This window comes from Chrysemys picta, chromosome 11, assembly GCF_011386835.1.
Source record: "Chrysemys picta bellii isolate R12L10 chromosome 11, ASM1138683v2, whole genome shotgun sequence".
Lineage (NCBI taxonomy): Eukaryota > Metazoa > Chordata > Testudines > Emydidae > Chrysemys > Chrysemys picta.
This window is the reverse complement of record NC_088801.1, coordinates 20,970,693-20,995,803: the sequence shown is the minus strand read 5'-3', so window position 1 is coordinate 20,995,803 and position 25,111 is coordinate 20,970,693. Positions and strand designations below refer to the sequence as shown.

General features: G+C 38.6%; 1 protein-coding gene across 1 annotated transcript in view; it reads left to right on the top strand.

Moving 5' to 3' along the window:
- LRP1B (LDL receptor related protein 1B) overlaps positions 1-25,111 on the top strand; it is a 1,261,104-nt gene that overhangs the window by 1,184,679 nt on the left and 51,314 nt on the right. Inside the window, exons 84-85 of the mRNA XM_065561615.1 lie at positions 10,913-11,077; positions 23,783-23,944. Of these exons, the coding sequence (XP_065417687.1) occupies positions 10,913-11,077; positions 23,783-23,944 (327 nt within the window). The remainder of the gene's footprint in view (positions 1-10,912; positions 11,078-23,782; positions 23,945-25,111) is intronic.

Sequence of the window (25,111 nt, the reverse complement as noted above, 5' to 3'; positions counted from 1 at the left end):
GATAACTAATCTTTGAGTACAGTGTTTCAGCCAGTTGTGCACCCACCTAATAGTAATTTCATCTAGACCACAAAAAAGTGGATTTGCTTATATGGTAATTCCTGTGTTCCTATTAGATTCTAGGAAAAGAAAGTATGTCACTTGTAAAATTACTGTTTATCCATTGAATATGAATTATTTATAAAACATTATCTACTCATGAATGCAGAAAAAAAGTAGCCAAGTGTATTTATAATCTCTCCTCCCTAGCCAGAATTCCCTCTTTAAAAATTTAGAATACAAATTGTATTCTTCTGAAGAATTACATTGTTTGAGTAATACAGTTTTGATAACTGTTTCACAGACAAGATTAACAGTACTCTCACTGTACAGAAGAGAGTGCTAAAATATTACAATAAAAGTTATTCTGATGGTATTTTAGACCCAACCTGAAGAAGCAAGTATCAAAAATGGCACAAGAAACTTGTTTTCCTGAGAATTCAGCCCTGTGTTAGCACATGCAAGGAATTCAGAAGATTGATAGCATTCAAACTTTTGAGTCCTTAACAAAATGATCAGAATCTTGAAAGCTTTTGAGTTTCAGCAATCACAGATTAGGATTTCCTGTGAATGTGAGAAATCAAAATGTGCGAGTAGAAGAATTTTTAATATTTATAATTCTAGTTCTGTTAATATAAAGGATCTAGAATTTGGGGGGAGCTCACCAGTTACCAAATCACCCAAATAGAAATTTTGATATTAAGTCACAGAATTCCAAATTTATTCTACCAAGTATTGAAAAGCCAAACTAATATAGCGATTAAGAAGTGTTTATAAAGTGAAATCAGTAAAACTATCCTATTTAACAGTGTTTTAGTTCCTGTTCAAGAAAACTACATGTACTAACAGTATGGGTAAAACAACAGCACACAGGCTACAGTATATATCTGACTAATTCATCTCTTTGTTTAGATAGAGTACAAAGCATATAAAATAGGTCATAGCCATGCAGATACATGAGTATTATCTCTTACATTTACTACATTATGCTATATGGTTGGTGTAAAAAATATGTGCTTAAATACTGTTGTCCTTGGGCTAGGCTGTGGTCGATGTTGTGGCCTTGCAACAGGTCATTTTGTCTTCTTGGATGGGAACTGATGTCATAGCCAAATACATTGTAAAATGTTTGTTTATACTCTGTATGCATTCTTACCTACACTATATACATGAGTCTTGTTACTGTTAAACCAAAATGGACCAAACCACACATAGGCAACTCTGGAAATCCCAAGGAGTCAACCTGAACAACCACTAAGAACTGCTATCTTCATTGCTCCTCCAGGCATCATACTGTTTGCCCAGTTGACACAATATGTTCCACTTCTGGCTACCTCTCACTCTTAAGTCAGGAGCCAGAAAAGCAGCAACAGAATCACGCTGGGCAGATCCAATAGTCTCAGCTGATCCATTACAATATTTCTAAAAGATAAACATAGAAAGACTTAACATTATATTTAATATTGAAATTTAAGTATTGACAAATTACATTAAAGGAATTTTATTCTTCCTTTGGTGTCTGGGAGTAACCTGCATCTGTAATTTCAGTAATTAACCCAACTTTACTGAACAACTGAGAGAATATACTGAACAACTGAGCTTCTAGGAAAGATATTGTCATAGGACAAAGATTTTAAGTCTATTATAGTTGCATTTCCACAGCATAATCTCTTTGGGCTGTCCACAGCATAATGGTTTTAGATAGATATGGAGAAGTGTCCTATTCACTGAATTTTCACTAACTGGAGACTTTTGAGGGATCAGTTGCTTCAAATAGCTGCCCACACTTGCACTATCTATAATTTCTTTATAAATTGCTGAGTAACTGTTTCTTTGTACTCTGATTTCAATTTAGGTTCTCTAGTTTTGAATATTTTTTTGAGTGTTTTCATTTGCCCATTTAAGGTGGCAGCTTAAATTGCATCTGAAATATACAGAACTTAACTAAGGATTCCAGCATGTATATCTATGATCTATTTTGATATGGTTAAAATACTCTGAAGTAGATTTTAAAATCTGTTTTTTCATGGCTGAAAAGGTCTTCATCTGGCACTTCTAGTTAGTCTGCTTGGGACTCTGGGCCTTTGTTGTCCTAATCCTGAGAGATGTCCTGACCAGACAAGGCCAGAGAGAAGGACCTAGATGATATTGCCATCAGCTGGCTCCAGATGAATCCCTAATACCCCCTGAGGTGAAACGGGATTGAAGTTTTAACAGCAAGAGCAACAATACCAGCTCCAGGCCATCTCGATAAAATTCTTTACCCCCCCCCCCCAAAAAAAAAGAATGGTTTTGACTATCTTTGATACCACTTAAGAGACTGTCAAACAAGGTTGTTGTTGTTTTTTTTCTTTCCAAAACTGTCTCCAGCTAAAAGGAATAACAGCCATTATCTTTCTCTGGCCCAATAAATATTTAGTATTTATTCACAGAGGATCAGTCATTGGGCCAGACAGAGCATGTGAAAATGATTCTGTAGCCCAGCCTGGGAGGTGGGAGACTCCAGTCCCTCTGCTCCAATCACCATTTCTCTAAAGTGAACACCTTCAACAGGAGAGCCTGAGGGACCCCTACATGAGACTATCCATATGTCATTGGTTAGAACATTCCCCTGAAAGGTAGGCCATCTGTGTTCAAATACCTTCTTCCTATCAGGTGGAGGGAGGAATTGAATCTGGGTCTCCCACATCCCAAACCACTGGGCTAAACGTTATAATGTGGGAGGCAGCACCACCAGCACAAGCAGAGTTTGAATGGGACCTGATCCAGTAGATGGCTTCTGCACATACCAGATAGGGCCCACACTTGACTTACGCGGCTGAATACCTATCTTCTCCTGGTTCATAATTTGCTCTGGGACTTAGGTGGGAAATAGGTATCCAGACACCTGGGAGTGAGGTAGCAGTATGCATGCTCAAAGATGGAAACGTAGGTGCTGAGGGAACTTTTACCCTGAACATGTGGGCGGCGACCGACTGTAGACCCCTAGAGAGTTCAACAGGATTTCTGTGGATTGCAGTGGAGCCTAAAACTGGGACTTAGGCATCTATATCTGAGACTTAGACTTAGGTGCCTGAGTACTTTGGTGGATCAGGGACCATTAATTTATACAATTGAATAGTTAACCACATGACTGAATTACTTATTACCACCTCTTTGGTGGTGTTCTTAATATATACACTATTAGAAACTAGGTATACTAACTATATTAAATTGGTATGGTAATTATTTTCAGTGATGTAGTGAACTTTCCAGTTATCTGAATTCATAGTAATTACATGTGTCAAAAAGCATAACCACACTGTGATTGCACTGTGATGTTTAACTATAGCATAATTCCAATGACACTACTATCCAGTGTGACTGGTTTATTGTACAGCACATAGATTATTATCAGGTGTAATAATAACATGTGGGAAAGGAGTTAATGAAGTTTCAGTAATTTAATGGACTACCAAAAACACAAGTTCACCATAGTAAAAATGGGCTGGTTATCTACAGCCATCAGGGCACCCAAAGCAGTGTGAATTATTATATTTGTTTCTGGGGAATGAATGTCTCAAGACCTCCTTCTGGCTGAACACACTTTGAGAAGTGCCTGGCTGAGTCTGTATGGTTATGCTAAACAAATGACACTCCCTCATTTTAGCTAATCAGACCTCATTTCTATAAGCTTTTTATGGCTAATGTGAAGTACTCTACTGCTTTGCCCTAGAGATTGTGGCTTTGCACAACATGCGTTTGTTTTCATTAATTTCATCCCAGAAATTGTCAAAAAAGATGTCATTACTCAAGCTCTGCCTCATTGGGTTTTGTTTTTTTCATGAAATTCTACATAGCAGTTATTAGCATTGATATGTCGTAATAGATGGATCCATTGATCTATCTGTTTTTTTCTTTATAAACACTATACAATGAATTCTGAACACTGACTCCTCAATAGATTTGTGTACAAACTAAATGCATATTGCACATTTCTCCTTATTGCTAATTAATTATCCTATAATTGAAAAGCATATATTTGAGACCTTTACAATCAGCTATCTTTTTTAGCTGGTATCTGTTACAATTGATTAGTATTCTGAATGTATCTAATATTTTAGTAACAAAATCAAAAACATTTCATATCCAGTTCTTTCTTATTCTTGGAGAAGTGTTCAGCTGATCTCTCGAGTAGTTAATTGCAATTGATGGAGTACAGCTTTGTTTCTAATTTATGTATTGACGAAAGCAGACCTGTTTTTCTGTTTCGGAGGTAAGCTGTAGTTTTCAGCTCGATTGAGCATTGCTTCGGTTTCCAACAGAGTGCTGGATTTGCACTAATTATGTTTATTATGTCTAATGTATAGCACAATGAAACTAAAAATGTGCCAGAAAGATGAAAGTTTAAATTTCAATACAGAGATTTGCACTGGAAGAAAGTTGTATGTAGCACTTCCCTCTGAATAAACACTAATAATGGAAATTGTACATGAATTCCATATTCCTAATTTGAACATTTACCAGTTACATTTAAAATATAGTATATTTGTGCTCTCTTGACTGCATGAAAAGTTTCAGGAAAACTGCAAAGATACAGATCCAAATGTTCAATCTGTGCCATATTTGTGTTTTCTTTCGTATTTTCAGCTTTTCATGTAGCAAACAGCACAGTGAGCATACTTATAAAGCTACTTCTGTTTTGAAAGATTCTACTGGTTTGAGGCATACTACCTGTATTTTAAAAGGAGAATTTACCACTGGAACTGGTAATATAAGTTCAAGTACTGTCAACAGTTTTTTGTTTATTTGTTTTTTGCCTCAGTTTGCCACCTTTCCTGGCCTTCTCTTTCAGTTTGGGCTGTAAAATAAAATTCTATTTTTCTCTGAGATCACGCAGAAAATGCTTGCTCATAACGTCCCCCTCTCTCTTTAAGATGGCAGAGCAGGCTAACAGGAACTTTTTTAAACCAAAAAGGTTCAATTTGTGAAGTGGATTCAACAGTCTTCAAAGGGAAAGTTGTGCTTGCAGCTTGCAGATAGGCTGTGTCAGAGATCAGGACTAGATGCCAGACAAATGCAGCCCTAGAGAGTACTCTCCCAGAGCAGGAAGGGCTCTTCAGCAGGATAGAAAAGATCACACTGCTTTGGCATAAGGCTATAAAACCCTTTAATATATTTTGTCACTTGGCTGGGAAAGTGGCAAACTGCACATTGTTCTCAAGAGTAAGCAAGAGACTAAAATATCTTCCCATTTCCTGAAATGAATTCTCTCCCCCTTGGAGAAAGATGCGGGAGTCCTTCCTCCTCCTCCTCCCCATAATGTAGTTCATTAAGCTTTTACTACAGAGGCTTATCCACCCGTTTGGTGTCTTCCAGCCCAGGGGATGAGCATAGAGCCATATCTTTCCCAAGAGAGGACTGTAGTCCCAAAATCCCCAAAAGCTGAAAACGTCCAAAAAGTATTGTATTACTGCCTCCTCAAATGCTTCATCTATGGGGAAAGGTCGGCTCTTTTGCTCTCAGTCAGAGAAAACTGGCAAAGATCAGCACAAGAGATTTTGTGCCTTGAGCTTTCTGAGAAAACATGTCACAAGGTTAATAACTCAAGGAGCATGCAGCCAAATCAAAAGGAAGAACGGAAGAAAAAGTATCCAAGGAAATACTTTTCTTCCAAATTAAAGTCAGAGGAAACTATGTCAGTCCATTTTTTCTCTGAAAAAATAATAAGATCTAACTTAGAAAATCCATGCAGTAACAACAGAATAAATTGCCAGACTAAAAAACTATAAAATTACAGGGTCTAGAACCTTTTTCTTCCATTCCTTAATTAAATAGATGATTAATTCTTTGAATAGAACTTCTATATAAAAAGTTCAAGAAACAAGAAAGTCAAGAGCACTCTGAAACATATCCAGCATCCTTCAAAGAAGCCCTGAACAAAATTTGATCTGGTCCAGGTGGTAGTAACCTATGTAACAGTGAAGAACAAAACCATATAGATTTGCATCAGCAGCCTTCAAGGAAAGAGGAGCTTTTTCACTGGACAATGAGACAATGGAAGTCATAATCTTCACAGAAAACCACCTTTCTGAATATCATCAGTGCATATCATACAAACAGAAGGCAAAGTGGTTCAGCATGGAAACAGAAGATCACACTTATAAAAAGAAGATACCTTTGAAGCATCACAATTTGTCTGCCAACAAGTCAAAACACTCTATGCTTCAAGGAAAAATACATCAGAGTCCTGGGAATGGAAAACCTATCTCATCCCTGGCCCAAATATAGAGTTACTTCAACCCTTAATATCAGCATCAAATAAAAAAAGCATAAATCAAGAATACTCTTCATCACTTGAGTGTCTGAGGAGGCCTTTGATTCTCTGTCTGAATGAGAGATGACCTTGGTTCCTCCTTGACAGTGGTTAAGCTGTGCAGGCCTCCTAATCAGGGACTCCTGCACAGCCCAGATTTGAACAGCCTCAACCTCACTCTTGAAAGAAGTATGATCACTGTGTCAGATTATTCTCATTAAATCACTGAGATTCTCTTCATTTACTGATGTTCCAGTACTCTGAAAATCTATATGTCATCTGCAAAAAAAAAAAAAAAAAAAAAAAAAAAAAAGAAGACAACGAGGAGGAGAAATCACTATCCAGGATCCAGGAGTTTAAGTTGTTCTACAGATCCTTTAGGATGAGGTCTTGAAGCACTCATCTTTTGGTTTCTGCAGATAGCCAGGTTACCTAAACCACTGTGCAAAATCATTTTATCTGAATAAAAGGTAATAAATTTGGTCATTCAACCCTTTTTTTCTGCTTCTTTTGAACAGTCTCACTTATAGATCCTTATTTTCTATCATTCAAAACTGCTTCTTCGTAACTAGTCTCGCTAAGGCAAATATTCAAAATTGCACTCATTGGAAGTATCCTACTGTGCTTTCCACAGTTAAAGTAGTTGCTATTTCATATGGGGTGTTATGATAAATATGCATGTCTCTACATTTGATAAAAATAATTTGTTAGTTTATTATGAAGACAGTATGTTTTTATTACATTTTTGTTAAGAGGTGGGGTTTTGTAAATGATGTTACATACATTGTTTGTCCTTAGCAATCTTAATTTTGTTGTTGTGTTTTGGAGGTACACATTCTTTGTGTATGTTTGTTTTAGGTTTAATAAAGATTGAGTTTATTAAATTTTAAATAATTGGGTTGGACAGGTCACTAAATTATTAAGTTCAAAGGATGAGTGGTGTTGACCAAACTAATAATGGCTCGTGAGCAGATCTGTATTCTGATCCAGCAAAGAATTTAAGCATGTGACTATTCACATACTAAAGCTAAGCTTGAGTTTAAATGCTTTGCTGGATTGGGTCCTCAATGTGCAACTGACATAATATGTACACTCACTACATAGCTAAATTAGCTATGTATCTGTTTGCATCCCAGCTTTTACTTTCAACATTAATAGATATTACAGACTAATTATAGATGACTGTGTCAGAACCAAGCTTAGAACTCAAGACTCTTGACTTCATAGTCCCTTCCCATTTGGGAACAATGCCTTCCATCCAAGCTATTAAATCTGTTTGTGCTTTACTTACTTCATTTGAAAAATTTGACTATTAATAATTCTTTGCACTTACAGTACTTTTTTCTTTTGTAGATTTCAGTGCTTTTATTCAAAAGTGAATAGGTTTATTGAAAATCAATTGGACTTGTGCTCCTCTGTCATTGGGTGCTTAAAAAATCCCCCTCCTACGCTGATATCTCAATTATCCTAAATACAGAGCACCTTGTGTGTGTGGTACTGTTGTCTAGAGAGAAAGTTATGGGTCTTCCATCTCCTCGTTTTTCCATAAACTTTCAATGTAATTTTTAGGAATCACATAACTTTTTGTTGCTCTGTTACCCCTCTAGAAATGGATCTGTGTATATTTCCCCCTAATCCAAGGAATTGTTTTGATTGGGAATTGAAGGAGGATAAATTTTATCGGGGGGGGGGGGGGATTTCTTGCATTTTTCGAAAGTAGTCTGATCAAAAGACCTCAATGACAAACATATTCTTTTTTTCCTGATGGCTACACTAAGAGAGAATCATATCAAGTAGAAAGACCATAAATGACATTTTGATTTTTCTAAGGAGAAAACAAGCAGAATTTTATGTGCCTGGGTGTGCAAAAACCCATTACCACTTCATTATGTATTATACTGAAGCCAAAAGAGAGAGAATACTTCTTTTGCTCCCCTTGAGATGACCTTTCCCTATGTTCCACCTTTCTTTCTTTTAGGATCTCAGGGCTTGCTATTTCCCCATTATGTACCAGATTGAGAGAGAGAAAGATCATGATAAATAATAGAAAGTGAATGACTTCATAATTTCTTTATTTCAATGTCTCCTGAATCTGACCCACCCACATTTTTGCAAACAATTAAGTCTTTGATTTCCGTTCTTTTTAGGGAGTAGTACACGTAGGGTTTTTTTTTTCTTTAAGAAGAGAAAGAAGAGTGGAAGAGATAGGACACAGAGTAATGTATATTTATATCTATATCAATAGATCACAGTTAGAATAATGTGCAAATAATGGAGTTTTGGGTTTCCTGGCAGTATCATAAACTTGAAAAGCTTGTTTTGGGTCACACTGAAAACACTTTTTTTTTTTTCCAAAAAAGTGAAAGAAAAAAATTCATACCAAATGAAACATCTCGTTCAGCCTGAAGTGCAACTTGTTTTTAGACTCTGAGCATTTATAATGTTTAATTTTTAAAATAAAATTAAAGGAAATTTCAAAATAAAAAGTCAGTTTGAATTGAAAAATTTAAATATCTTATTATTTTTAGTTTTTTCCAACTGAAACAGTTTGGCAAAATCTGCACAAATTCCTGAAATGTTTCAGTGTCACCATATTTGCATTTTTCACCAAAAAAAGCTTCCAGAGTTTGGAATCCTTGCATAAGCAGGTCGATTCTTACTCTGTGCTCCAAATAGTAAAACATTAATTATGTTCCTAATTTATCTGCATCAAGTGATTTGTCTTTTGTCATTAATTTAAATAATAGAACGTAAACCTTAGCATAAACTTTCTTCTGAGCTTCTCTATTCCAAGTTTCCCCCACCCCGCCCCAACATGATCCCTCTGTTCATGCCTTCATTTCCTACCACCTCAGAAACTGATTGCGGTTGATAGGATTCACCTGATCTGAGTCAGGAAATAATTTGCATCTTGACATAGGTTTCTAGCCTCTAACATCAAAACTACTTATTTAAAAAGTCCTACATTCCTACATGGGGTTGTTGAACTTTGCCACTCTGTTACATCTTGAAACCCTACTTTTAATATTTCTAAATTAGTAAAATCCAAAATTATTGTTGTAGCTTTGCTGATTAATAATTATTTCATATAAAAATTATATTAACATTCTTGAACTAACTTATTTTATAAAGAAAATAAATTGATAAAGAATATTTAATTATGCTTTTATAATACAAAATATTGGATTTTTATATTTTTGTGTGTTTCTATGGGGACCTATTCATTCCAGCATCATAGAATTATTTTTATAATTGCTCTATTTCTAGTGGCATCAGCTATAACCAAAATAAAGGAAAATATTTTCTTTTCCTCTATTTTTTCAAAAGACACAATTGTTCAATTTCTCCCCTTAATTATTATACGTGTGCAATCCAGTGAGATTGCAAAAGTTTAACCAAGTTCTATATTTGACCCAATAAATTAGTGCTATTTTTGTGGAAATTTTCATGCATGTGAATCTCAGTATGAACAAAGAAATACACTTTGAACTGTATAAAAGGATATATCAAAGGATGTCAATCTTAATCCATTCAGATCATCCAATCCTAGAGTAATCTAGAAGAAACAGAAACCTTTGTTATATATTGTTTTAGCTCCAAAATGCTAATCTTGGGAAACATCTATATTTCTGGTGGACATAATACTGAATTCTTCCTGGAGCTTTGTGACATCCATGATATTCTACAATTGATTTCTTCTTGATGTCATTGAATGTTTTGTGCATTGAAACTGACATAAATATATTAATTTCTTGCTATGTTCTGGCACCACTATAATGGAAGACAGTAGGTTTATGCCTGAGCTGAATTTGGCTTCAAGAATATTATTATTTATGTTACAGTAGTGCCTAGGGCCTAGTGAGAATGGGCTACAGCCTGTACAAACAGAGAAGTAGGCAGGCCCTTCCCCCAGAAAGGTTACAATTTAAATAGACAAGACAAAGAGTAAGGGAAATTAATATACATATGAAGAGACTGATGTTTGCAAATGTAAAGTGATTGTCTCTAAACATGTTAGTTCTGCATGTTGGAGGTGGGGGGGGGCGACTGTGAGAAAGGATGGAATAGGATAGAGGTAATAAATTATTTTATTGTTAAGGTCCACATTTCTTGTTAAATGTATAGTCAAAGTCCAGATTCCAGAGAAAATAACACTAAAATAATAATAATATAATTAATAATAAGCAAATAAAAAGATTTTGTGGCCCTTTCAAAAGTGTGTGGTGGTCCATATTTGGCCCGCAGTCTGCCTATTGACTACCCTGGCCAGACGGTTGATTGGTTTGTTTTTAAGTCCTTTGGGTGGGGGTGAGTTAGGCAGCTATTAGCTGAACAAAAAGACAAAGGCAGAGAGGACACAGAAGGGAAAGAGTTAAGAGGAATAGGGGAAGAGGGTGCATGAGGGCAAGCCAGATGAGATAGGAAAGTATAGTTTTCCCAAGTCCCCCAGATGGAAACTAAATTCTGATTCTGTAGCCCTTACAGTGGAAGAAGTATTCAAATGAGTAATCATTTTCTCTGATTATTTGAAATAGAATTTTTGAAAAGTCCAGTAACCTTTGTGAATTTTTACTACAGAGGATACATGTAAACTGACTTGTGAAAATGGAGGAAGATGCATTATGAATGAGAAGGGTGATTTAAGGTGTCACTGTTGGCCAAGCTATTCTGGAGAAAGATGTGAAACCAACCACTGTTACAATTACTGTCAAAATGGAGGAACGTGTGTAGCCTCTGCTCTTGGTAAATATTTGCATGCAGCTTCTATACTTTTATCTTGACTGAAATGTTTGGATTTATTCTACACATTTACACAACCCCCCCCCCTTTTCCTTGAACTATTTGTTATAATCTTTATGGATTTTAAAATTTCTGTCCACACATAAAGCCTCTCCTCCTTAACTTGGTTTTGAAAACCTACTACAAATCTCTTACATTATATAAACCCTGTCTGTCTTGTTAGGATAATGCCATAATAGGGTCTTTTAATTGGAGATAGGGCTTTTTCCATGATCGCTGCTTTCTCCTGCTGCTCTCATCAGAGTGCTGGGCACTTGATGACCACCCCGCTTTCCACAAGATGGGGCTTTTCCTCTACCCCATAGCAGATCATCATTATACTGACCTCTACATTCTTTTACACCAATGCTTCTCTAGGCAATAGGAATGAAAACACATCCCTTTATTAAATGTGAAACAAACATTTGAGACAATATCCAAAGCCTGCAGCTTTGGTACAGGTAACCTGCTGTTTGTATAACATGCTGGGCAGGATGGTATGGAGTTGTGCATTTAAGCCGCAAGTCTTTCTCCTTCTGACCCCAGGGCAAGATTGGCTCTTCTGCAGCTGTAAGTCTAAACTCCTCCTCATCGCTTAATCATAGCTCATCACCATGTGTGGCATGTGTCCATGATATAACTTCTAAATATTTGAAAAAGGTGACACTTCATTTTGGGTTCATGTAACATGTTTATTTCTCTGTTTGTGTGTGTGTGTGTGTGTGTGTGTGTGTGTGTGTGTGTGTGTGTGTTTACTGCAGCTAATTCTAAAAATTCTCTAGTTTCCTAGCCACCTTGGGCTTGCTGGATTTGTCCCCTTCTTTCTTTTTCACCACTCCCATATCTGCCACTCAATTTTCATGGACAGACAAGTGAATACATCCACATAGTCTTCTTTCCAAACATTTTCCTTAACAGACTTTGACCAGTGGGTACCAATCTGTTCCTGCAAAGTGTCTCCTAGCATCTCAGTTTTGAAAAGCACCTTTGTCCCGTGTGGTTTTCCCTGTAGAGAGAGATGGATGGGATGCCTGATATCTGTAGGGTATGGGGCATAACCCCTCTTTTTCTGATGAAACCTCTGTTAGCTTGAGTGCACTGTCCTCTGCTGTTGGAGGTGTTTCCTCACTCCCTGGCACCCTTTTTTTGGCCATCTGCCACCCTAGCTTATGGGAAGGCTTCTAGATTCTGTATCCACCTTATTCCTTCACCCATAGTAGCCCTCCTCCTGAGAAGGAATACCCGAGACAGGGAAGTTCCCCAACATTTTAGCAATGGAAAGGTGGTAGTTATCAGCCAATTCCTCCTATATGTTTGTGGGGAGCACATCTACAGCTACCCCAATGTTGTGTCTGATGCCTGCTGATTGCCTCCTATGTCCTGCTTAGGGGCTTAGCTCATCCCCAGCTGCTGTGTCCCATCTCCTACCTTTTGCTTGAAGGGTAGCCTCTGCTGTTACTACCGTCACTGCTTCCTGGCCTCTGACTCTCGGCTGGGGACCAGGATGGGGGAGCAAATAGACTCTGCTCTGTTTACTGCTTCTGCCCTGCCTCTCCTCAGGCCAGGGGGGTGGACTTGGCTGTAGCTGCAGTGCTGCCAGAAACAATCCTGTAGTCTCTTCTACCAGGCATTTCTGCAGTTTGCTTAGATTCTCCCTCCCGCCCTCAGGGGCTTGAAATTAAGAATTAATGAGACCCAGTCAGCTCCCCTAATCCTCCCTCCCTCTCAATGAGAGGCAGAGGAGGCACACTCCCACATACAATTTGAGATGCAAGGCGGTGCTGAGGTCCACTATGTTTAGAAATAAGCTCTTTCCTCTCCCCCACATGGAAATTGGCCTTTCCTCTACTGGACCGGACTATACTGCTGTCCCTGCCCCTCCCAAGATGGGGAAAAGCAGAGGGAATTCAAATACACTTGCAGCTAATTCAGTTTACAGTAAATGTAAGGTGTGTCATATTACAGTTAAAATACAAAGCAGCATCTCTGCTGAGTTTTAATTGTCAGGTTTCAGAGTGGTAGCCATGTTAGTCTGCATCAGACTGACATCAGGAATTATAACAAGGAGTCTGGTGGCACCTTAAAGACTAACAGATTTATTTGGGCATAAGCTTTCGTGAGTAAAAACCTTGCATCCGAAGAAGTGAGGTTTTTACTCACGAAAGCTTATGCCCAAATAAATCTGTTAGTCTTTAAGGTGCCACCAGACTCCTTGTTGTTTTTGTAGATACAGACTAACACGGCTACCCCCTGATACTTGACATCAGGAATTATAACATTCAAAAATCAGTAGGAGAACACTTCAGTTTCCCTGGACACTCAATAACAGATTTAAAAGTGGGAATTCTTCAACAAAAACAGAATTCAAAAACAGACCCCAACAAGAAACTGCAGTACTGGAATTAATTTGCAAACTGCACACCATCAAATTAGGCCTGAATAAAGACTGGGAGTGGATGGGTCACTACAAAAACTAATTTCCCCCTGCTGACACTCACACCTTCTTGTCAACTGTTTGAAATAGGCCACCTTGTTTACATTGGCCTCATTAGCACTACAAAAGTGATTTCCAATCCTTCTTGTCAACTGTTGAGAATAGCCCACTTCTACCTTAATTGAATTGGCTCATTAGCACTGACCCCCAACTTGGTAAGGAAACTCCCATCTTTTCATATGTTGTGTATTTATAACTCTCTAATATATGTTCCACTCCATACATCTGATGAAGTGGGTTTTAGCCCATGAAAGCTTATGCCCAGATAAATTTGTTAGTCTCTAAGGTCCTCTAAGGAGCCACAAGGACTCCTCTTTGTTCTAATTGTCACACGCCCTCTTTTACAAACTACATTCCCTAGTTAGACTATCAACAGTAGCTCAGCATGGTAATATAACTCTTACCCATAATTAAGATATATTGTCATGTTATGATATATCAGGATGTGATTAAGGACATACTGTAGTACTCTAATGTGTGTTAGTTTACACTATATGTGTCCTTTAAGATTTAAAATATATATATATATATATATATATACACATATATATATATATATATATATATATATATATATATTTTAAATCTTAAAGGACACATATAGTGTAAACTAACACACATTAGAGTACTACAGTATGTCCTTAATCACATCCTGATATATCATAACATGACAATATATCTTAATATAATATATTTGTGAATACTTCTAACTGCAATAGTTTTTCCTTAGGTAGTATCTACAGTGGCTTTGAATAGATTCACCATTACACTGCTCAATAAAGTGGTTTCAAAGTGGGCAGAAATGGAACTTACATGCATTTTAAATCACCTTTACATTTCCAGACAGGTGTAAATAGGTCTTAGAATAATGGAGAATCAGGGCCTAAAAATCTATTTCAGACTCAAAATAGTTTCAGCATTATTGGAGTTGGGCTCAGATAGTAACCCAAATGTATCCTAAATAAATAAATACAAATTCCTCATTGATATTCTATAAACAAAATGAGTCCGGATAAAGAAATGCTTTTCCAATGTGTGCATATAAATTCTGTTCTCTTTTACCACCAAATTAATAATAATAATTTGATAACCAATTAAGTCAATTGCAGAGCGTTATTCATTTTTTAAAAACATTATTGTGTTAAATTTTTGTTGAGTATTATATGTTGTAGAACCTCATCTGCACACAAATGTTAATTTGTTAAACAAATCCCACTGGCAGTTCATGGATTTATTCATTGTTGGTTTACTTACAGTTAAGCCTTTTGGCAAATTCCTATGTGGACGTTATGTAACTAGAGTTGGGGCAGCTTTAATTAAAATTTATAAGTTTATGACAGTTGTATTGAACTACAATAATTGAACAAAGAAAATGTCATCAGTTAATTAAAAGCACACATCTGAAAGATCTAATTAAAAGTTTGGATAATAGTAATGAATGTTTTCCAGCAAACCAAATTAACAGGAATTTTTTAAAAAATAATTAATATTAACAGTAAAAGTCTAAAAAAAATACAATTGCTTTTCTCTTACAGAATAAAAGTACAAAATAAAATAATAGAGCAATAAGTGAGTTTATCGAAAACATTAACAAGGTTTAGGAAGATCACAAAATTAGATAAACCTGTATGCCTAGTATATTTGCAGGAAATAGAATTCTTGATTAGAGTAATTTGAAATAAGCAGAAAATCAAATTGGCTGTTCCTTGGCACAGGTAAAAGAACAGTTGATGAAGTATTTTATGCCGCTTTAAAAGCCTTGTAAATATCAGTCTTAATAGACTCAGAATTGCAGTTTAATCTGCCCTTTTTTTTTTTTTTAACCACTGTATGGAGCTTCTCTTTGATGGAGACTTATAAGATGTCAGGCCAGATTTTTGGCCCACGCTGAACAACTCATTTGTACTCCTCACTTGTCACAAAGGGACCAGAACCTTCCTTACACAGAGAAGTTGGGGGTTATTAAAAATGGGATGTTTCAGAGTAGCAGCCGTGTTAGTCTGTATCCGCAAAAAGAAGAACAGGAGGACTTGTGGCACCTTAGAGACTAACAAATTTATTAGAGCATAAGCTTTCGTGGACTACAGCCATCCGAAGAAGTGGGCTGTAGTCCACGAAAGCTTATGCTCTAATAAATTTGTTAGTCTCTAAGGTGCCACAAGTCCTCCTGTTCTTCTTTTTAAAAATGGGATAATGCCCAACTGGCATTGAAGTAGTGTAACTACCTCAAAATCATTACCTCTGTCCACCATCAGTTGGGGAATGCTGGGGGTGAGATGGAGCACAGCTGTAGTTCAAGATGCTCTGTTGATCCATAGCTAGCACAATGGTTCTTAAGGAGCCACTGCAAACAGCATTGTTGAGAACAATCCCAAGCCTGCTCTAATTTACCCCATGGGCCAAACTAGCCCCTGTCTGCCCCCCAATATTGAGAGAGTGCATACCTTGGTTCTACCAAAGGATCAAGCCCTATATTTCAAATAAGTAACTGTGTATACTAAAAATTCTCCCAATAAAACCTCCATACCCTGATGGGTCTTCAGTCTCATGAATGTGAATTATTGTGTGGACATAAACTATAGATGTCAAGACAAGCTATCCTTTAACGTACTATCTTTGAACTCCATTAGACTGCACTCTGTTCTGTAAGAATGGTATCAAATGGAATAGAAAAATGAAAGAGAGTGTACATATTCCTATACACCAAGTGAATACAGTAAAACCTGCCAAGAGCAACCACTCATGGGAGTTAGCAAAAGTGGTCACTTGCAAGAGATGGCACACAAGAGAGCGGTGGTGTTCCCTGGCTTCTGCAAGTCGTCTCTTATGACAGGTGGTCTCTCTAAGGGAGGTTTGTTGTATTTAAATTCCTGGTCCTGAGTCTACTATTGCCAGAGTGAACAAAGATGTAATTTCTGATAATTTAGACATTCAACTAGATGATTTGAAATTTAAGGAAACAGAGTTTAGTTTAAAAAAAATTAGAATGCATATAAAAATTCTCACCATTTCTCTCTGTAATGAAAATGAAATAATTCTATCGACTGTTTACTTCACCTAATACACAAAGCAGTATCTTCAGTCTTTCCTTCCAAGAGACTGTATTTCCTTCCAAGAGACATAACATACAAACTATTTCTCAGTTATGTATTCAGATTGTTGACATACTTCGAACCAATGTCCACAGGTGAATGTCCACATTTAGACAAGTCCTTATTCTTAACTCTTCTCATATATAATTCATATTTTGAATTTAAGATGATGGCTAGATTGAGAAAAGACAATCTCATGGACACTAAAGGGAGAAAGTGCTGACAAATTTATTTTTGCAGATGAACAGGACAGTTTATTTGCTACCATATAGCAGTCTAAACCTTTAGAGGAGGAGCAAGACACGAGAAGTCATTCTTCCGCTCTACTCTGCGCTGGTTAGGCCTCAGCTGGAGTATTGTGTCCAGTTCTGGGCACCGCATTTCAAGAAAGATGTGGAGAAATTGGAGAAGGTCAAGAGAAGAGCAGCAAGAATGATTAAAGGTCTAGAGAACATGACCTATGAAGGAAGGCTGAAAGAATTGGGTTTGTTTAGTTTGGAAAAAAGAAGACTGAGAGGGGACATGATAGCAGTTTTCAGGTATCTAAAAGGATGTCATAAGGAGGTGGGAGAAAACTTGTTCATCTTAGCCTCTAAGGATAGAACAAGAAGCAATGGGCTTAAACTGCAGTAAAGGTTTAGGTTGGACATTAGGAAAAAGTTCCTAACTGTCAGGGTGGTTAAACATTGGAATAAACTGCCTAGGGAGGTTGTGGAATCTCCATCTTTGGAGATATTTAAGAGTAGGTTAGATAAATGTCAATCAGGGATGGTCTAGACAGTATTTGCTCCTGGCATGAGGGCAGGGGACTGGATTCGATGACCTCTTGAGGTCCCTTCCAGTCCTAGAGTCTATGAATCTAAAATCCTCTATGTAATCTGATCATAACACAGACACCACTTACTGGGCTAGCTATTCTTTCTGGGAAACATTTTATCTGAGTCCCACACACTTCCCATTCTCAAGGGATTTGTTCACAAGATAACTACATGTGCCTCTGCATCCGAAGAAGTGGGTATTCACCCACGAAAGCTCATGCTCCTATACGTCTGTTAGTCTATAAGATGCCACAGGACTCTTTGCTGCATGTGCCTCTGGTGTCACATCTGCTTTACCTACCCTCAAATTTTTTTTGTAAAATCAAAACAAGATATACTCTAATTGGCTTACTAAAATGCTGTACAAAACATTTGCAAAAATGCATAATAACTGGAATATATTTTCTCTGCTTGTTCCCCATTCCATCAGTTTTCAAATGTTGAAGATACTGTGAGACTCAATCGTCATTCATATTTATTTTTCCATTTTTTACAAGGTAGTCTGAGCTCAAGGCTAGCAACTTCCAACTATATTAAGCAGAATATAAATTTTCAGTTTTTAAGAATATATAAATCCATTGTTGGTTCTTTATTTTAAGTTATTTTTATTTGTTTATATTTACAAGCATTTAATATGCATAGCATCTGGGCACAATTTACATTATTTAGATCAGGGTCAAACAAAATTCACCTCAAAATAGGGAATATGTACTTTATGAACCCCCATATCAATTGAACCATCTACCCTGAAAGAAGTGACCAAGGTGGAGGCAGACATAGTTGCAGCAAGAGTCAGCTTTCACTAACCTTCACCTACTTAAAGAGACGGCATTCTCCAGTGTAGAGCTCATCCAACTGGAGCATGTGCTGAAAATGTGGTGTGTCAAAAGTTGTTGCCTTCTTGCTGCTTTTACAGGCACTTAATTTTGGAGAACACAGTGTAGACATTTAATTACAGGAACTTCCACAAGGGGCTAATTAATTGATGGAGATGCTGGAGGTGTGGCCAACATATGAGGGATAGGTAGGAGAAGAGAAAGACAATGTTGCCATACAGCAAGTGCTGTAGAGTATGCTAATTGAGGAACAGAAAAACAGGAGATGAAAGAAAGAGCAAAAAGGATATAGTGTCAATGTATTTTATTTTACCTTTAGAACACAAGTTGACACAAGATTGTTGTATGATTATGATTCCCACCTTGAGATGGTTGGATGTACATAAGGCAATCTTATAAAAATGTTCTCCATGCTATTATCTGATATCTCTGTTAATAATATCTGATTCTTATATAGCATTTTTCATCAGTAGATCTCAAAGCATTTTTAAAGGATACCACTATTATCATCATCCCTATTTTACAACTGGGGCACAGAAAAATTATGTGATTTACTCCAACTCACACCACAGACCAGTGGCTGAACAGAACCCAGGTTTCCTGAATATGAGGACACTGGTCAGTCAACTAGACCACAGTATCTCACTACTGTAGGGTAGTATGATGTGGTAACTATTATCAGTCATTGTATGGGTTTTAATAAAACAATTTGAGAAGTATTTTAAAATTCAAAGATAGAAGATGCTTTATAAGAGCTAAGCATTATTTTTTAAAAAATATTATTTTGGATGATAACTCTCTGCATATTAATGGAAAATGAACTGCTGGCATTTCTAGCTAACACATTAAATTAAATGACAAAAATAGGTTTTAGGATAAAATGAAAGAAATCTTCACATAACTTTCAAAAACGGGCCTATTTGTAAGCCTACTGTTGCACAGAAGAGAATAAAATTCTCCCATGAACAGGCAAAATACACTTTCCCCATCACTTTTTAAAAAGATGAAAGAGCTTGACAAGAAAACAGAGGCTTCAAACTTTTAGATCTTATTCTGTCATTATTATTTTTTTAATACTCTTATGTAGCAGACAACAATGATTTAACTCAAAACTGTCTGAAACCACTTAACCCAGTGGCAAGAATCCAAATACAAAATATACAAGAGTACAACTCTGAGTCATTTGCCAAAAAAAAACAAAAAAAAAAAACATTGCATGTCAGCATCTGAATTCAATATCGTTGATTTGGTGCTTTGAGAACAAGAGACATATTTTGATGCATAAGTAGGTTACTGCATATTCAACCAAGTTTGAGCTACTTTAAATTGATGGTTTCATTCCTACAGAACAAGTTATAGGAAGAGATTGGCTGACTGAGCACTAATCTCATGGGAGCAAACATTTCAACTTAGCATTCATTAAAACAACAGAAGAGAATATTGAAAAGGGAATAGGAAAGAAGTGAAGGGAAGAATGTGGAGGAGGAGGAGAAGCGGTAATAGGAGAGGAGAGGAGAGAAGAGAGGAGAAGAAAAATATAAACAAGGCATAGTCCCATCTGCCAGAGAGGAGAATTTGACCACTTTTCTTTCATCAAAGAACTTTCTGTGAGGCACTGAGAAACTATAATGACAGGTATGATATAAAAATGTGCATAGATAGGAAGAAAAATCAGAGATTCAGTCATTATTGTGTTTAATTTAATGAAGTTGTAGGACACTGACCAAAAGATATTGGAGAAACTATGAAAGGTCATATAGAGAAGTGGATATGAGAGTTGTGAATAATATAGTGGTAATAAGTGGCAGTAGAAGAGTGGATGAGGTCACCCAGGGGCGAGTGTGAAAAGTGGGGACCTAGGCCAGACTTCTGAGGAACACAAAAAGAGAGAGGGAAGGTGAAGGAAATATCTACTGAAGGTTATGCTGAAGGAGTAAACAGCAAGGTAGAAGAGAACCAGGTAAGAACACAGTCACAAAGCCCAAGAAAGAAAGACAGATGAAGAAGCGGTTGATGGTGTAGCAGAATTAATATGGAGAAGAGGACGAGTGATTCCCAGTGCAGGTGGACAGGCTCATGCTCACTCAACTCAAGTTAGCGTGTGAAAATTAGAAGTGTGGATGTTATGGGGCTAGTGGCAGATAGGGCTAGTCACCCAAGTCCAAACCCGCCTGAACCCCTGGATCCAAGGTTGGCCAGCGAGCCTGAGCCACCTCCAGTGCTGCAGTGTCCACACTGCTTTTTTATAGCATGCTTGCTCCAGGTGAGCTAGCATGAGTCTGTCTACTCTAGGCTGGGAATCACACCTCCCAGTTGCAGACATATCTTGAAACTCTTTATAGAGGTCATTTACTGGCTGTTGTCAGAACAGTTTCAGTGGAACAGGGATAGAAAAAGGAGAGCATTGTAAGAGAAGAATTCTAGGCACTGGGAAGAGACTGACCATTCAAGGAGCTTTAGAGATAAAGAGGAGGACAGAAATGGGGTGATCAAAAGACAATTGTGGTTGAGTGAAGATTTCTTTAGGATATGGTAAACAGTATGAAACTGATGTAGAGGGAAAGGCCAGGGGAGAAAGAGTGATTCATAAGGAAAGGAATGAGGAGGGGAGATTAGAAGGAGTGAAAGGGTAGGGCAGAATTGGCAAGTCAAGGCAATTGATGTGGACTGAAGTTTAGAGACTTCAGAGTAGAATATAGATTTAAAAAAGGAGAAGGAGCAGATGGTAAACTCCTGTTGGATCCAGACAGTTCTTTGAGTAGGGTCCCTTCAGGTGTGCATGCACCCTTGATTGGAGATTTTTAGTAGCAGTACCTGTTTGGTCCATGCATGTGCTCTATACACATCCTCGTGCCCTGTACTGAGGATATGCAGAGCTACGTGGGTGAACTGCCCTCAGTTCCTTCTCAACAGTCTTTGGCCTAAGATGGAGTGTTAAGCATGCTTGCTTTGCTTAGATAAAGTTAATTATCATTAGCTTTTGTGTTTCTTAGCTTAGTTTAATTCATTGTACACCTCTACCCCGATATAACACTGTCCTCGGGAGCCAAAAAATCTTACTGCATTATATTTGAATTCGTGTTATATCAGGTCGCATTATATCGGGGTAGAGGTGTATTTAGTTTGGGGGCCTTTGGTTTTGTTTTGTTTCCCCCTCTTTTTTGTTTCCTCCCCTGGGCATTAATGCTTCTGGGGTGTGCTGGGATCCCCAGGCTTTAAATGATGTCTTTCCTATTAGGAAGCTATCGTGGTCAGTAACAGCTACTCTCAGTGCCTCCATTGTGAGGGAAACACCCACACATCGGCCAAGTGTACAATCTGCTCCTCCTTCAAAAGCAGATCTCATAAAAATAGAGAAATAAAATGTAAGTTGTTAATGATGAAGCTAGCCCTAAGACTGGCCTCCAATCCAGGCTCCAAGAACTCTCTTGCACACCAATGCCCAACCTCAATTAGTGCCCCATCTGCTTCTAGATCATGGTCACCAAAAGCCAGGTAGCATGACTCCCTCTGGGCCTCGGTCACCAAAACCTTGAGGGACACAGTACCTACATCTCAATCCACAGTACCAAGAGCCTCTCACAGTAAGACTCTGGGTGCTGACAAGAAGAGCAGGAATGTTAGCTCTCCTTCTCAGGCATCTGAGACACCAATCAAAAAGAATGTTCCAGAGACTCAGGTCACAAAGGGAGTACTATTGAAGGTCCAGTTGGTTCCAGTACCTCAAGGGTTATCTAAGGCTTCCTCTAAAAGCCACTCTGCTACTAAACTGGATTTGGTACCAAAGATTTCTTTAGCATCAGGTGACCATGTCCATTCTAATAGACATTACACTTCAAAGAAGTCCACACCATCAGACTATGTTGTACCTTCAGTATCTATACCAGTGTCCCAGACCGCTATATCATTACCATCTGAGTCCGAGTCTAGATGCACATGTTCAAACCATTCAGTGTCTGACGCACCGATGCATTCTAGACAGTCCACATCTTGGTATCAACATTGGTCTCCACAGGATCTTGCTCAACTCACCCTCATGTACCCTCAGTACCATAGGAGTTCAGATATTTAAGGGATCCTTTTGTTTCAGGTGAGCCACAGTCTCTATTACTTCCCAGTACCGTACATTTATCTGCCCCAAAATCTTCTGGGTCACCTGTGAATGAGGCTTTGCTAGAGTCTGCTGAAACTATCTGACACACTTCAGCTACAACACCCCCTACTTGTAAATATGCTAACAAAAATATTGTGTTCCAGCCAAGGACTTGGAATTTTATATTCATAACTTTCACTGAATTGCTTGGTGGTAGAAGCGGTTAATGAGCATGGTAGTAAATTCCATACAGGGCCAGCTCTGGCTTTTTGGCTGCCCCAAGCAAAAAAAAAAAAAAAAAAGCTGCAGCGCGGCTGGAGCGCGGGTGCAGGGGGACCGGCTGGGGGTGGGGGTAGGGGGAGGGAGCAGGCAGGAGAGAGAGAGAAGGGGGTGGACAGGGCTACAGCAGGGGCAATGCCACGCGGCCCCTCCCGCTGCATTGCCGCCTGCATGAGGGCTACCCTCTGGTCAGCGGGTAGGGAAGGAAGAGGACTGCCCTGCAGGGCGCTCTGGGTCTCTGCGCCGCCACCCCCTACAGGGCGGCCGGAGCGGAACAAGAACAACAACAACAAAAAAGCAGCCGTGCCGCCCTAGGATTGAGCAGAATGCCGCCTCGAACAATCTGCCGCTCCAAGCACCAGCTTGCTCAGCTGGTGCCTGGAGCCAGCCCTGACTCCATATTCAATCTAACCCCTTACAGCAAAGACAAGAAGCAACTTGATTTCTTCGGTAATAAGAGTTACTCATCAACTTTACAATTCACAATGTCAAAATATGTCTACATTAACTACAATAAACTTGTGTCTGACAAAGTGGGTATTCACCAACGAAAAGCTTATGCTCCAATACATCTGTTAGTTTATAAGGTGCCATAGGACTCTTTGTTGCTTTTTACAGATCCAGACTAAGACGGCTACCCCTCTAATACAATAAACTTAACAGCTTTATTAAACATTTACCATATAAACCATAGAAATCACCATAAAATTATCTTTACATGTAATGTGACTTTCCAATAAAATGGTAGATGATCAGATATTTTTGGATAAGAGAATCTGCAAAAATATGGTGAAATCACTAGGTGTGATCATTGGAGCATCCACTTCATTTATTGTTGTGCTTTTTTCTACTAGAATTCTGGAGCCAAGGTGCATTCCTTTACAACAGTACAAATTAATGAAATGTTTTGGTGATGTCTAGCAAAAAATACTTATTGGACTTAAAAATCAAAACTTTTTACTATGATCAGAAATGTATGTTTATATTAAAAGTACTAATTTTGAGTTTAATGCATATTTATTTTTACCATAAAAATAGTTGTCTTTATTTTGAATAGGGAGGCCTACATGCAGCTGTGCGCTGGGTTTTACAGGACCAAACTGCAATCAAACAGTGTGTGATCATTTTTGTCAAAATGGAGGAACCTGCAGTGTCACTGCTGGAAATCAGCCCTATTGTCACTGCCTGACTGAGTATACTGGAGACAGATGTCAATATTGTAAGTAATACTCCATGTGCCAGGGAACTCTGCAACACATTGAAAGTATTATAAAATTGAAATTTAAAGTGAGTAGTTGGCTGAGTGGGTTTTCCTGTTCCCCGAACCCCCAGTAAACCTCAATCCAAAGTTTGTTTGATCACAAGTAAAATGAATTTGGTAGACTCAACCAGGGCTGGCTCCAGGCACCAGCCCACCAAGCTTGTGCTTGGGGCGGCACTTGGAGGGGGCGGCGCGGTGTGGTGCTCCGGCTCCGGCCGCCGGGGAGAGCGGAGCCGCAGTGGGCTCGCGGCCCTCCCCCGGCACTCTGGCCACTGGGGAGAGTGGGGCCGCAACTGGGCTTGCTGCCCTCCCCATGGTGCTCCGGCCGCTGGGGTGAGTGGAGCCGCAACGGACTTGCCGCCCTCCCCCTGGCGCTCTGGTCGCCGGGGAGAGCGGAGCCCCGGCCGGCTCTCCGCCCTCCTCCCGGGGTTCCGGCCGCCAGCGGAGCCGGCGCTGGGGGGGGGGCGGGGGGGCGGCGGGAGGCTTTTTTGCCTGGGGTGGCAAAAAAGCCAGAGCCGGCCCTGGATTCAACCCACCCCACTGAACACTTAACTAGAGAAACTAACTGCAAACCCAGCAGGAACAATGGCATACAAAGGGGCATTATAAGTCTCGATTGAGGTCTGTGGCTTTGTACGTTGGCATAGGTCTAAAATTCACACATTTTTATAGTAAGTACAATAAACAGCATAAATTAATGGTTTTGATATTTCCCTCTTTTGGGTATTGTGTAAAACCAATAATTGCAGTTATAGATCTCATGCAAAAATTATTAATATATAAAAACCCTAGATCAGGGGTCAGCAACCTTTCAGAAGTGGTGTGTCTTCATTTATTCACTCTAATTTAAGGTTTCGCATGCCGGTAATACATTTTAACGTTTTTAGAAGGTCTCTTTCTATAAGTCTGTAATATATAACTAAACTATTGTTGTATGTAAAGTAAATAAGGTTTTTAAAATGTTTAAGAAGCTTCATTTAAAATTAAATTAAAATGCAGAGCCCCCCGGACCGGTGGCCAGGACCCGGGCAGTGTGAGTGCCACTGAAAATCAGCTTGCGTGCCACCTTTGGCATGGGTGCCATAGGTTGCCTACCCCTGCCCTAGCGTTAGGCATACAACCTGT